At 35.8% G+C, this 15,664-nt stretch overlaps 1 protein-coding gene across 5 annotated transcripts in view; it reads left to right on the forward strand.

Annotated features, from left to right (window-relative positions):
• Positions 1–15,664, forward strand: part of MYO6 (myosin VI) — an 86,393-nt gene that overhangs the window by 42,097 nt on the left and 28,632 nt on the right. For 2 of the 5 annotated variants that reach the window (XM_029944849.1, XM_029944845.1), the window contains exons 15-20: positions 766–838; positions 2,562–2,689; positions 5,189–5,284; positions 5,814–5,987; positions 9,739–9,777; positions 11,391–11,484. In XM_029944849.1, the coding sequence (XP_029800709.1) occupies positions 766–838; positions 2,562–2,689; positions 5,189–5,284; positions 5,814–5,987; positions 9,739–9,777; positions 11,391–11,484 (604 nt within the window). Of the gene's footprint in view, positions 1–765; positions 839–2,561; positions 2,690–3,820; positions 4,267–5,188; positions 5,285–5,813; positions 5,988–6,331; positions 6,535–9,738; positions 9,778–11,390; positions 11,485–15,664 lie in introns of those variants that run through there. The other 3 variants (XM_029944846.1, XM_029944847.1, XM_029944848.1) reach the window with 3 other exon arrangements.

The following is a 15,664-nucleotide window of genomic DNA, read 5'->3' on the forward strand; positions in this document are numbered from 1 at the left end:
TGGGAGAAATCCAACATGCTGCCTATTTTTGCAAATGAAGTTTTATTGGAACACAGCCATGCTTCTTCATGTACTGTTATCTATGGCTGCCTTTGTGCTGTGGTGGCATAATGGAGTAGTTTCGACAAAGACAGCTCACAGCTGAAAATATTTACAGCCTGGCCCTTTACAGAAAAAGTTTAACTTTTGATCTATTCTACTGAGAAGTTTAACTTTAAAATTGCTAAAGGGGTGCCTGGGTGGCTCAGTTGGTTGAGCATCCGACTCCTGATTTCACCTCAGGTCATGATCTCACATCAGGCTCCATGCTGAGCGTGAGGCCTACTTGGAGTTTTCTCTCTTCCTCTGCCCTTCCCTGCTCCTGTGCTCTCTCTCTCACTAATCTCTCTCTCTCTCTAAAATAAAGTAAAATTAAATTTAAAGAATGAATTTAAAGTTGCTAAAGGTATTTCAAAGCCCTGGTATTTCCTTGATTTTGAATGGATATAAACCGATCTCTGCATATTTCAAGAAGAATGTGCTTATCTGTAGGACGGAACATTTCCACACATGTACATCATATGTTGGCCATGTAATTTCTGACCTCATATTGCTGTAGGGATTTTTCTTCCCTAATGTTTTGTAAATCTCTTTAGCTCCTGAGCGTTTTGGTATGAACCTTTATACTCTGGACTAATCAATAAATGTTATGATCAGAAGTGGCACAAAACAAGCCATTTCTTATGCAGTATTTCCATATCTATGATTATTATTATTCCATTTTAGGAACAAGAACTCTATCAAAAAGAAGGTTTAGGTGTTAATGAAGTGCATTATGTGGATAATCAGGACTGTATAGGTATGTTTTTTATTCCACTTTTGGAAACTATTGGGAAGATCTAGTGACTGCCTTTACTAGTAATTTTTCCGTGCTCTGTGATTGATATTACTCGTTACAGGACTTGAAGCTGTGGTATTTGAGAGGTTTCAATTCCCTGGTACTACTGGGAATTTATTTTTCATACCATGGCATCGAATTTAGCGATGTTGAAAGTTTTCCTAAAATTTCTTCTGTGTGCTGTGATGAATATTTTTGTTCTTAAACAGCCAATATGTGAGCAAGTTAAGAAAGAAACTAAATTGCTTAAGTGGCAAAGGGAATAATTATCTCACCTGAAGAAACCCATGTTAGCCAGGCTTTCTGCAGGTTTTTCAGTGTTTGGCTCTGCAGTTCTGCAGTTCCCTTATTTCTGTTCCCTGCATTGGCAATACCCTCTGGCTGGTTGCAAGTTGGTCTCATAAGTTTCGTGTATCATATCCAGATAATGCTGTGCAGCAGGAGGACAGGGTCATTGTTTTCTTGTCTATTTTTATCAGTAAAATACAGTTTTTCTCTCACCCCTGAGCTAGTGCTTAATTTTCCTTTTCTTTCCCACCTCATCTCTAAAATCAACTGTTGGTCAAACTTTGTTTTCCAAACTCAGATGGTTGAGTCAGTAACTTATGTGCTACATTTGGACAAGATAGTATAATAATAATAATGATAATGATTCACATTGGCACAACTTTTCAAAGCACTTACATCCTACCTGGTTCACTGAGCATTTCCTTTACATATCACAGCTTTTCTCAGATCTCTGTGCCTTTGATTTTGTGATTTGATATACACTGGAATTCCCCCCCTTCCATTTATCTTTCAGTCCACTTTCATATCTTTCTACATCTATCAAAAAATACTCATTTATGGCTTAGTTCTGCATGCTCCCCCTTCATCACCAGTTGCCTAAAATGCATCTCTGAGCAATGCAGGTAGAATTTTGATTTCTCTTCATATGTCCTATACCTTTTGAAGTCTCTTGCATTCAGTAGCTTTTATATACTGTATTTGAGCATTTTATATTTTATAGTTATTTTGTACAAGCAAGAAATTCAAACAACATGAAGGGATTATAAAATTGTGCTGTTACTGAAGTTTTGTTGGAAGGTATTTGAATCAGTATTGAAAAGTAGATTTTAAAAGCTATGCATGCAAAAGCTTCTGCACTTTTATTTCATTCTGAATGTAGCTATCGTATGGAAGAGGAGGAATTTTTGGTTCCTTAGCCTCTCATCCAAGCTGACAAATTAGAATGGTTATTACATTAATCATATGTTTATTAACTTGTTTTTCTAGAACCTATATTAAATAGTTTCCCCTGCTATCTGAAAGTAGAACATTTTTATGAAACCTTTCATAAAGCAAAATGGTGTAAATCAGAGAAGCAATTACCATTTAGTAAATGAGAAAATTCTCTTTGGGTTTCTTTGAGAGAACAGAGGTAGTAATGTAGGCCTTTTGTAAAAGCGAAGTGGCATAAAACAAACTTCTCCATAGTGGGGGAAACCTGTGTATGATGTTACTTTCTGATAGATTGCTAAATCTGAAATAAAATCCATCTGCTTTCTGTCTCCTGTGAGATTACTTATAATACAATCACCTGTTACATTCCTGCTTACCAGTCCTTTACATCTATAATCAGCGAATTGTTCACATTTCATTGAAATGTTTTAACCCTGTCATATTTTGACTTTTTTGGGAATAGATTTAATTGAAGCAAAATTAGTGGGGATATTGGATATTTTAGATGAAGAGAATCGCCTTCCCCAGCCAAGTGATCAACACTTTACATCTGCAGTTCACCAGAAGCACAAGGAACATTTCCGACTCACTGTGAGTTTACCATTTCAAAATTGAGACTCTGTGGTGGGAAGAGAAACCTTTAGAAAGATGTACTAGAAATGCATATTAAATAATTAGAGTAATAAGATATAAGGGGCTTAGAGCAACTATAATTTATCTAGCACAGCATCCTCTGTAGATCGGCACTTAGTTTATACATGTGTGTTTTGGATGATGATCTCTCTAATGAAGGCCCTTTTAGCTGGATGGAAAGTACGTTTCATCTTTCTTAAATGGACGAAAAGGTTTACTGGCTGTTTTTATGTTCTTCCTTCTAGCAAAGTGGACACCATTTGCTTTGTTTCTGTCATGTGACCTGGATCATGTTCCAGGGGTTAGCATCTAGAATCATAAGCAGCCCCCAGTCTGTATATTTGTAAGACCAGTAATAAAGTTTATGGCTTAGAGTCTAACTTGTGCAAGCAATTCATATTCGTTAATGGGTAGCCAATTTATTCTGATGCTCTTTCCTAGGGAGTTTTAAATGGGAGTAAATATACTCAGAGAGAGACATAGAACTGAAGCAGTAGAAAAATCACACAGAGAGACCAGTAGAAATAAATGAGAAGTGCACTTCTGAAGAGGCCAGAAGACCTGGTTCCCTGAACTGCTATTGGGGCATAGAGCTGTGCCTGACTCCTTGCAGCAGTGAGCACTAGGGCCTTCTTCATGAGGCTGGACCTGAGGCTATTGAGGTGTTTCCTGTGTTCTCCTAATTTCTGTTTGTCTTTATACTCAACCATCATCACTTGCCCTAATACAAAGACAGCTCCATCCTTGCACCCAATAAGAGCTGATTAGCACAGAGACATATGGATGTTAGTTTCATTCAGGAAGATAGGTGCTACCTTATCTTACAGAGAACAAGAAAGGAAGGAAGGAGGGAAAAGAAGAAAAGAAAAGCTGCGTAGAGGTGCAGATGCCTCCCATACTGTTTATTGTTTTGAAATTATAACACAGTATATATAAGTCATTGCTTTGATAGATCTAGGAGTGGAAGTGAATGAAGGCTAGTTTTCCTATTTCCTTACATCATTAACTACGTTAAGAATGTGTTAGGTAAATAGATTGAATGCATTTACTTGAAAAGATGATGTAATTGTGATAACCTTCTCTTGGCAGTGAATCTAACAACTGGCCCCACTGACTTGGAGTTCTTCTATATCCTTAGATATTTCTTATAATGCAGACTGTTTCTCTTCATTGGAGATAGAAATCAAACAATAGTATTCTCACCAAAACTTTTGCGAAGATTGAAGATGTATATCCAGTCCTGTTTCTTCACTGTTCACTAGGCTTTGTTATGACCAGCTTGTGGACATGCGACCATCTTTACCAAAGTATACACTGCTAGTCAACAAAATTGTGACCAGGGTCTCAGAGAATCCTGAGTTATATAATACATAACTACAAGGACAACAAGCTAAAACATCAGTAATGGACTTCGGCTGCTTGTCTTAAAAGAGAACAAAGCAAGACAGTAAATTCTAATTTTTATAGGCTCTTTTGTTGTAATTCTTTGGAAATAAAAGTAATAATAACCATTTATTAAACACTTCATATGTGCCAGTCACTGATCTGAGGGATTTACTTACGTTGTTTTATTTAATCCTCATAATCTCTGGGGTGGATCTTGTTTGTATCCCCATGCTAGAGTTGAGGAAATGTATACAGAGAGGTTAAGTGACCGGTCATGTGTAGCATACTAAGGAAGTGGTGGGTTTGGGAATCAGGCTGGGCATTTTGACTCCGAGGCCCCCCTTCTGGCTCATGCTGGTGTATCATCTCATAAAGTAGAGGCTCTGTGCCCTGCTAGCTCTGTCACCTAGAAAGAGCCTGGTAGTGTTCTCAAAGTCTGTTTTTTTCGTTTTTAAATGAGATTGTCTTTCTTATCCTTAGGTTATTTTTGAGGATCAGATATACTCTTTTACATGAAGGCATTTTGGAAACTTTTAAATATGAGATATTGTAATTGATAGGATAGCCCCATGATTCAGTGTCCTTCAGATAGATTCAGGCTCATTGTGTAAAAATGTTAGAATGTATAGTTTTAAAAGTGGGAGAGGTCTTGTGCTGATTTCAGATGTTTTTTAGAACAATGCTTCTCAACCTTGGCTGTACCTTCAAATCACCTGATGTAAATGATATGGGCTGTAGGAGGTTTAAAAATTTTCCAGGTAATTCACCAGTCAAGTCAAGAACCACTACTTTAGACATAGGCAGTTAACGTTATAAAGTGCCCACTGTTTTGCATACTTTTAGTGTTTATTTTTGTCTGACTCCTTTTTTCTGTTCTGAGATATTATAACCAAACACTTGCTATATTCGTTGGTAGTTCCAAGCTTACTGGATGTTTCAAAGGCAGCATATTCTGTAAAGTGTGAAAATTTTCTATATAATTTTAAATATTTCACATCCCAGATGTTTTATAAAGGAGATTATGTAATATGTTTTTGATAATTTTATAACTAATGTATGCACTCTTTTCAGATACCCAGAAAATCTAAGCTGGCAGTTCATAGGAACATCAGAGATGATGAAGGCTTCATTATCAGGCACTTTGCAGGGGCAGTGTGCTATGAAACAGTGAGTGTGACTTTTACTAAGAGAAAAACATTTGAAGTTGAAGTTGTACTGCACAAATGTTAACCCCCAGCCACATCTGGTTATTTCAGTTTAAATTTAATAAAATTTAAAATTCACTTCTTTATTACCCTGGGCACACTTCATGTGCTCCATGTCTGTGTTGATGGGGACTTGTGTTGGACAGTGCAGGTACACAACAATTCTGTTATCTCAAAAAATTCTGCTGAGGGGCGCCTGGGTGACTCAGTCAGTTAAGTGGCCGACTTCAACTCAGGTCATGATCTCACGGTTCGTGGGTTCAAGCCCTGCATCGGGCTCTGTGCTGACAGCTCAGAGCCTGGGGCCTGCTTCTGATTCTGTGTCTCCCTCTCTCTATGACCATCCAACGCTCACATTCTGTCTCTCTCTCCCACAAAAATAGAGAAACGTTGTTTAAAAAATAAATAAATTAATAAAAATTCTGTTGAGCAGAGCTGTATCAAAGGATATTACCAAAGGATGCATTGAATCATTCCTGTTTATTTTTCAGACCCAGTTTGTGGAAAAAAATAATGATGCTTTACACATGTCTCTTGAATCCTTAATATGTGAATCCAGGGATAAATTTATACGAGAATTATTTGAATCATCCACAAACAACAACAAAGATACCAAACAAAAAGCAGGAAAACTTAGCTTCATCAGTGTGGGAAACAAGTTTAAGGTATTTGTATTAAATTTATTATTTGAAAATTTGTTTTTAGTGCACTTAAAGTAAAATATATAGTTTTATACTTTGCAGAGGATAATGTAGATCACTGTCAGAAATCCCATGAATGAAATCAAGAGCAGATCTTGAATTTTTGATGTTTGTATACAAAACAACATAAAATAGGTGTAGTAATTAAACATACAGAAATTCTTATAATTTTATGAGTCTATTCTTTCTTGTTGCTTAACATATCAGATTCATACCTGCTTCTCCTAATGTTCTTGCTTCTGCTTACTGTTTGGTTGACCTTCAAGCCTTCTCTCTCCCATGTGTTTTCTGTTTCCTTCCTCATTCAGCAGTTTTGTTTTAGCTGGAGTAGTCCAGCTCGGGATGGCTAGAGAGGACTAGTTGAGTTGAGAGAGGAAAAGCAGGCACAGCCAGGGGCTTCAGGTAAATGATCACCTTCCTGGACTCTTATTTATAGAATGGCTGCCGTGTTACAAAGAGCCCGTCTCAAGTTACTGATTTAGTTTTTAATTTATTTTCTATGTGTTTTCTTTCACTGTGCTTTATGGGTGTACGTATTACACTAAAATTTGATTAAAGCTTTTTAATAACTTTGTAAAAGATAAGTGCTTTGTATGGCATACCTTCAAACTGCTTATTTAACATTGAAGAACATCTCATTTGTTTCATTAATTTTAGATCAAAACTTTATTCTTTGAGGTCTGACAAGGAATTGACACATGATGTGTCTTAGAAATGGAACACTAATTGCTTCTAATTGTTGAGTATTTAGCATAGGAAATGATAATTTAAAAACTTTTATATCACAAGTTTAATGAATAAAAATTACAATAGAACAAAGACATAGAATTAATTTCTTTTATACATCTTCACAAAGTATTGTATTTACATGAAAACTGTATAGCCTTCTATTACATGTACTTTAGATATTAAAAATGATGCAGTTAGAAACTCTGTAAGTATCAGAATACTATAATAATAACAATGTAAGCCTCCTGAAATCCCTTGTGGATAGAAATGGGTTCTAAATAACTAATTTGATAAAATCATGTTTATAAACCTAGATTTTTAAGTATATATGAATATAAGAGATAATTTATAATACTTTACAAGTAATTGAATAAAAAGTCTTTAACTTTGCTATGTTATAATCATTAATTATGAGTTCCTAATTCTCTTGAGCAGTATTTTTTCTTATTTGTTATTTTGAAATTCCTGAATAGACATGACAGCAGATTAGTTTAAAATAGTGTGTTAGCCTATATGAAGTGGAACTTATTATTTTCATAATGTTATAGTAGTGTTGCTTGCAAGAACATACTTGAAATTTTAGACAGTATAAATAAAAACAAAACATTTTTAAAATTCTTTGAATTAAAGTATTCTTTTATGTTGAGACTTGAAATGCCTAAATATATTGCTTGTATGCAATAGGATATATTTTGCATATTAAGCTGCTAAAAACTATAACTGATACTACAAATAAAATTTCAAGTGTTTTTATGACATTTTGAAATGAAGTATTAATAGTAATTCTTATTTTAAAATATAGTAGAATAGCTTGTTAAATTCAAGTTACATGAATTAACAAAACAGACTAGCATTTACAGTAAGATTTCAGTTACCCATCATTTCTGAGAACCAGAAGTTCTCTACTGAAAAGTAACATTTTCAGGTTATTTGAGACAGAATTCTTTTACTGTTAGTGTTTTAGAAAACATAATTCTTTTTGATGGAAATTGTATTCTTTCATTATGTACACGAATATTTGTATGCTTAAAAGTAAAATACATTCCATGGAAACCAACTTGGTAATAAACTATTAAAAAAATAAACACACACAAAAAATAAAAAGAAAATAAAAAAAAAACCACTGTGTCTTAAAAAAAAGTGAGAATTTTATAAAATTGTTTATCCTTATGCCTTATGATCTTTGACTGCTTCCTTGATAATTGACATTCTTCCCTCTTCTCTCAAGTTCATTTTTGCTGCTTCTAGTCTTCTGAATTAGTTTTTCTCCATTTTTTTGGAGAATACCATGCTTAGTCTATGAATTAAGAGGCATGGACTTTGTGACATTTGTATTTTTTTCAAATTAGTGCCTCTGGAACTTGCTTTTCAGTTATTTGTGGTCTAGACTGATTAAGGTTGTCAGAACTCAGTCAACCAGATAAGTGGGGTGTGACTCTGTTATTTTTAATCCAGTGAAAAATTTACTTCATTTTTATAACTTAAGCCTATGATGTCTGAAGTATACTGTAGTTTCATTTGGAAGCGAATGAACTTTGTTATGCTAGAATCTTGGCTTTACCATAACTAGTTCCATGATCATAGGCGAGTAATTTGTCTCTTTGGGGCTTAATGCTTTTACCTGAAAAAGGAAGCTGATAATATATACTTAATTTGAATTGTTGTGTGGTTCTTGTTGTTTTTAATTTTTTTGATATTTATTTATTATTGAGAGAGAAAGAGAGCATGAATGAGGGAGGGGCAGAGAGAGAGAGGAAAACAGAATCTGAAGCAGGCTCCAGACTCTGCCCTGTCAGCACAGAGCCCAACATGGGACTTGAACCCACAAACCGTGAGATCATGACCTGAGCTGAAGTCAGACACTTAACCGACTGAGCCACCCAGGCACCCCAGTTGTTGTGTGGTTTAAACCTAATCATGTCTCTGAAAAGCTCTGAGCAGTGTGTGACTCATAGAAGCCATTCAGTACAGTCTACTTCATTATTATTATTATTATTAAATATAGCTATGATTGATCCAATATGTTAATTCAAGAATTGACATCTGAATTATCTTCTGTAAGTAGTACAACAAGCATCTTATTATAAAATTGATACAAGAGGGGTGCCTGGGTGGCTCAGTTGGTTAAGCGTCTGACTTCAGCTCAGGTCATGATCTCACGGTTCGTGGGTTCAAGCCCTGCATCGGACTCTGTGCTGACAGCTAGCTCAGAGCCTGGAGCCTGCCTTTCCGATTCTGTGTCTCCCTCTCTCTGACTTCCCATGCTCAAATTGTCTCTCTCTCAAAAATAAATAAAACATTAAAAAAATTTTAAATTGATACAAGAATTTTATATAATTTACTTTGCAGAGAAGTAAGGCAAAACAGAATTTTAATGTGTTATTAAATTATTATCACTTGCCAGTTGTTTTTGAGAGAATTGTCCCAGCTTTTAAAGATAATTAAATGTGAAATATTTTAAAATAGCCAAGAGGGTTTTGACATCTAGGCAGGACAATTTTATTTATGATAAGTGCTATATAAAACATTTCTAATACCATTAGTGTGTATTTTAAGTATGCCTTCATTCTTCAATGGAGTGTGACAGAAAATGCACCCAGCTTGCTACATATTCAAGTACCGCTCTATTGATCTCTTTACGGAATGCATCCCCTGCATTTTCATGGACTCCTTTTGTTGCCTGTACACTTTTCCCCTCATTCATCCCCCCTGCAAGTATGTGTGTGTATTTTGTAGCATTGCTAATTTTCAGTCTTTTAATTACACAAGTTCTATATGACTAATATAAATTATTGTCCTTGTCATTATGTTAGCCATGTATTTTGCATGTTACTGTTAAAGAATTTATCAGTTGTTAAATTGTACTGTGTTGTATGTTGATATCATTGCATGTTATTTTATGCTAATGTTGGAGAGCTAGTAGTGACTTACAACATTGTGTACTTTTGCTTTTTGAAATAGTAAAGTTGTTTGCTTTCTTCTACAGACACAGTTAAATCTGCTCCTGGATAAACTTCGAAGTACTGTGAGTACAATTTAAAAAATCAGAGTTTTTAAGTAGTCCTTTTAAATTCTTATTAGTAGTTACTCAAATACAATAAATCTGGAATAATTAGAAATTAGTTTAAAAGTGAATTCCCTTATTTAAAAAAAATAGTTTTTAAAATGGTTGTCATTTTAGTTACACTTGTTCTGAAGAAAATTCAAATGTATTTGAGAAGTCAAATTATTTTATAAATATACAGAATTCTTTCAATGTTACTAAATTAAGATTGTCCTGCAGTTTCAGAAAAGTGAAAATAATTAGTTACTTATGTGGAGAAAGAAAGCATCTTTTTTAGGGTTAAGGATAAGCATGTAATTCACTTTCATTTTATTATTCCAGTAGTAATATTCTCCAGCCTGACAATGTTGTCATGGAAAAAATGGACATAACATTTTCAGGCCCTGTTAAAGAGGCAATATTTCCTAGGATTCCCTCCCCTCCACTTTTTTTTTTTTTTTATTAACTAGACATTTTAGTGGTTCACTCTGGTTTTTAATGAAAAATTTACCCGAGAAAGAAGTTTGATATGTGGGCATGCTTCAAGGTGAGGCCTATTTTTTGAACAAATCTACAGAACTTAACCAGGTATTTTTCCTTTTCATGTAGTCATTTTGAAAAGCCTAATATTTATTCTTTTGATGCTGTTATTGCTTAATTTATTGTTAGACTAGCTTTTAGAACCATTAAGGGATTCTTGCAGATATTCTCATTGTTTGCAAATATTTATCTCTTAAGAACTAAGTATCTTTAAAAATGAAGTCTGATGAGGAACGTATTTTACCTTTATTTTTATGACCCAAGTATAATATACCAAGTACAGCATAAAATACTTTTGTGATTTATAAGAAGATACTTCTAAAAAGCATTCTCAAAGTGTTGCATTGAGCATCATTGTTGAAATAACTCTTCAGTTTTTTAAAAGGACTGCTTTGAAAAGGAGCAGTTCTTTGGATGTCTAGAATTTTCACTTTAATCCTCAGCAGGTTCACTGTGTGCATATCCATATTCTTTCTACCTCTTTCAACATAATCTGATAACTGATTCTAAATGAATGCCTTAAAAGCTTTAAAAAATACTGTTTAACAAACAGAACTTGAAAATGTGTAATGGTACAGCTTAGGGGCCTACAGAATGATGAAAAAGTTTGAATTATTTCCCCAAATTATTGGCCTAAATTTAAAGAGGCAAAATTTTATCTTTGTCTTGTTATAGGACAATTTTCTTACCACAGAAATATAGCATGTAAATACACTTAAATGTAGAAAACAATCATATATATGTCAGTCTGCAAAATATATTTTTTAAATATGTTAAACTATTTTACAATGGAAGACTTATCTTTTTATAATAACATAATTTTTGGCACTCAAATCTAAAATGTATTCTTTTTCTAGTATTAGTAAATAATGCAGAAATTCATTCCAAGCTCAAAATTTTAAAAGTAGGCTAATTAAGTTTTAGATTCTTTAGTGATTATTTTAAAAGAGGTTCAGATATTAATGGTAACATGCCTGATAGTTAGTGATGTTCATAGAAATAGAAAAATAAGAATACTATATGTATTGTCTTAAAAAGTACCTTTATTCTCCCAGGGTGCAAGCTTTATTCGCTGTATCAAACCTAATTTAAAGATGACAAGCCACCACTTTGAAGGTGCCCAAATTTTGTCTCAACTTCAATGTTCAGGTATTTTCATATTTTTATAATTTATATCCATGTGTGTTGGGAGTGTTTTTAAACCAGTCACAGCTATCTTTTTAAGTGCAATAAGATTTTTATTTTCTGTTTCCTTTAATTATAAGAAAAGCATGACTAGCAAGTTATTTTAGCAAATTGGGATATCGTTTATTGTGGAATAAAACAACTTTATAGCATTGAAATAAAATTTATGAAAACTCTTTAACTGCAAACCTAAATGTCCCTTAAGTCAGTTGCCTTTTTTTTTTTTTTTAGTTTATTTATTTATTTATTTTGAGAGAGTGAAAGAGCATGAGTGTGGGAGGAGCAGAGAGAAGGGGAAAGATAGCATCCCAAGCAGGCTCATGCTTCGTGCTGAGCTGAAGCAGGGCTTGATCTCACGAACCTTGAGATTATGACCTGAGCCAAAATCAAGAGTCAGACACTGGATGGACTGAGCTTCCCAGGCCTCCTCAGTCTGACAGCAGTTCATGTCTCATTCCCTACATAGCTGGGTCAGGAGGCGGCTTTGGGTGTCCTTGCTCTTGCTCCACCATTGTGTGAAAACAGTGCCCTTGGCTGCTGCAGAACTTCAATGCACTTGGCTAAATTAGCACTCTCCACCTTTCTCCTGCTGCATTCTAACTTTGCTCAGTCTCAGAAGTCTTAGGCACAAGGCCCACTATTTTTCCTGATGCAGGCCCATCTTCTCGTCACATCACCCATGCTACGCCTGCTTTCTCTCAGGGCATGAGTGCTCTCCTTGCTTTTGCTCCACCTCAGGTTTGTGATACTTCCTTAAACTCTCATCTTTCTCCTTATGTCGCTCCTCTCAAAGTCAGATTATTATAAAGCTAGGGTCACTTAAGCTTCAGGGTTGCTTATTTAGATGGGCTCCTTTGAAATCCCTGCACCTGCTTTTATATTCTTTCATACTTTGTTATTTTGTACCTTTTTCTTAAATTACAAATATATAAGCTTTAGGCAGACCCACCCTGCTCTCTTCAAGTCTCTGAATCTCTGCCAAAAGACAGCTTCACCTTCTTACTAGAAGATGGAAAGCTTCAACTGTGTGCTGCCGAACACTGCTACCTGCCTGCATGACCTTCCCTTCTGTTAAGAAGGTGGAAGTTCCTCTCTTCCAAATGGAGACTATAGTTCTTTGGAGTCATCTCTTCCTACCTTCTTTTGAATCTTTGATACTGATTATGTGTATTGAATCATTCTCTTTGAAGTGATCTCTCTCTACCATTTAATGTTTTATTTATTTTTGATACAAAGAGAAACAGAGCATGAGAGGGGGAGGGGCAGAGAGAGAGGGAGACACAGAATCTGAAGCAGGCTCCAGGCTCTGAACTGTCAGCACAGAGTCCAACGAGGGGCTTGAACCCACAATCATGACCTGAGCCGAAGTCGGAGGCTTAACTGACTGAGCCGCCCAAGTGCTGCTCTCACTGCCATTTAAACATGCCAAGTCCTCATCTTAAATTCCTCTGTTCCATATTCCCCCCCAGCGATTTCCTTATCTCTAGCTATGCTGTTTGTTCTATAGTTTTTCCTTTTCTGTCCGACTATAGCCTATTTTTGCTTTCTCAATTTCCTGCCTTCCACTCACTCTCTAACCCAAGAGAATTAAGCTTCTACCTTGATCAGTCCAACGTAGTAATTCTTTTTTTTTTTTTAAGTTTATTTATTTGTTTTTGAGAGTGAGGAAAAGAGCAACAGCATGAGCAGGGGAGGGGCAGAGAGAGAGAGGGAGAGAGAGAATCCCAAGCAGGCTTCATGCTATCATTGTGAAGCCTGATGTGGGACTCCAACTCACAAACCATGAGATCATGACCTGAGCTGAAATCAAGACTTAGCTGCCCAACCAAGTCACCCAGGTGCCCCACAACAAAATAACTCTTGATAAGGTCACCCGAGATTTCCCTGATCCTAAATCAGATGTTCCTTTTGCAGTCCTCATCTTAGTGGGCATCAGCATTTGACTTGATTAGTCCCGTTGATGTATCCTTTCTTTGGCTCCTGAATCAGACCATGTCCATGCTTTTTTTTCCCTTTTCTTTTGTTTTTAATATTTATTTATTTTTGAGACAGAGAGACACACACAGAGACAGAGAGAGAGAATGGGGAAAGAGCAGAGAGAGAGAGGGAGACTGAGGATCCATGGGAGGCTCCACAGTGACAGCAGAGAGCCTGGTGTGGGGCTCGAACTCATGACCTGAACCGAAGTCGAATGCTTACCTGACTGAGCCACCCAGGCACGCCCCTGCCTCCCGCTTTTCTTTTTAATTCTCTGGAAATTCCCAACTCCTCTGCAGGGTCCTCTTCTACCTAGGTATTATTTGTTAGAGTTTTTCACGCTTTGGGCTGGGTCTAGTTTCTTTCTCACTCTTCGCAGTGCTGATAGAACTTTCCATGTTGATGGAAATATTTTATATCTGTGTTGTGCAACATGGTAGATACCTGTGGCTGTTGAGCACTTGAAATGTGGTGAGTATGACTTAGGTACTGATTTTTAAATTTAATTTTAATTTTTAAAAATGTAAATTGTCACATGTGGCTAGTGCAGCTACAGACCGTGTGGCTAGTGGGTGCCAATTGGACAGCATAGTTAAACATTCTCTGTCCCCAGGCCCTGAAGTGACCTCACAAGTAGTGTTTTTCTCCTAAGATTTATCAAAATATAACTGACCTATAACATTACATAAATTCAGGGTGTACAACATGTTGGTTAGATACACCTCTGCCTTCTAAGATGATCACCACCATAATATTTGCTAACGGTCTCATCAGATCCCATAATTACCAGTTCTCGTTTGTGGTGAGAATATTTAAGATCTGCTCTGCTGGCAAACAGTGAGTCTTAGTGCTCCCCAGTCCAAGCTATCAGAGTCCTTCTCTGCGATCTCTGCTGTAGCTTTCTAAGTGTTCTCCTTGCATTTGCTCCATCTGTTCTTCACATACATCCAGAATGATTGCTTTATAACTCAAGTGGGCTCGCATCTTTTTACGACTCAAAATGCTGTAATGGCTTCTCAGTATTATTACGGGAAAGAGTAGAATCCTAGCTTATTAAGCCCCAGGAGGTCTAGCCCATGTGTTTCTAGTTCTGTCTCTTTCTGCTCTCTCTCTCTTCTCTGTGCTCCAGTCATGCTGGCCTTGTTTGTTTCCTTAAATTCCCCATGTTCTCTCCTGTCAGCAAGGCCTTGCATGTGCTGCTTCCTCTGTTTGAGAAGCTCTTGACTGACTTTTGTCTTCATCTGTCATATCTGTGCTTGATCGTCCTTTTCTTGTGAAAGCATTTCCTAATATCCTTAACAGAAAGAGGGGTCTGAGTAAATATATATATATTTGTATAATCATATAATTTTTCCCCTAATCTATAAATCTCTCAAGAGCGGAAAGTGTCTGTTTGGCTTGCACATTTACCCTAGCCTCCTAGCAGTGCAGAGCATATTCTAGACTCAGCAGATATCCGTTCAATGAGATGCACGGTCTGGTACATGTGAAGACTTAATTTGTGAATAATGTTAACAAATACTATAATGTTAAATAACTCATGTCTGCCATATTTGTACATATGGATGCGTTTTGTGATATACACTTCAGATAGTTTTTACTTTGAGTTTGACTTCTGTTTCATTTAAATTTCTTTTTAGGGTTTGTTTAGCCTAATACAATAAATCATTTATTGCCTAAGTGAGCATCTAGTGTCCTGGCAAGTGAAGCATGTTTACATTTAGCTATATATACTGTTCAAGGGGCTGAGTGTGGGGCTGCAGATGCTTTGGCCAGGATTTCTCTTTCTATTAAGCAGTGTATTTCAGTATACTAAGATGTGTTGGCAGTTTAATAGATGACACCAATTCATAGTAGTTTGATTTTTTTAAGTAATAATAATAGTAAAATGATATAGAACTGGTTCTAGTTAAGTGGCGAGGTAATGAGAAAAATGAAAAAAATACTAACTAGTAGAAATGAAAACACTTATGAAGTTTTCTAAAATAAAGACATTTAAGATTTGAATTCTAGACTGCCTATTTTCACTATTTTTTTCTGATTTAAGAAGAATTCATTCATTTACAACATCTCTTACTAAAATTACTATCTTCTGAGCAGCCAACAGACACTAGGACAAAGCGGGGAGGTAAGAGAAGGCAGGTGTTCTTCCTCTGTAACCTTGGGG

This window comes from Suricata suricatta, chromosome 7 (genome assembly GCF_006229205.1).
Source record: "Suricata suricatta isolate VVHF042 chromosome 7, meerkat_22Aug2017_6uvM2_HiC, whole genome shotgun sequence".
NCBI classification, from domain to species: Eukaryota; Metazoa; Chordata; class Mammalia; order Carnivora; family Herpestidae; genus Suricata; species Suricata suricatta.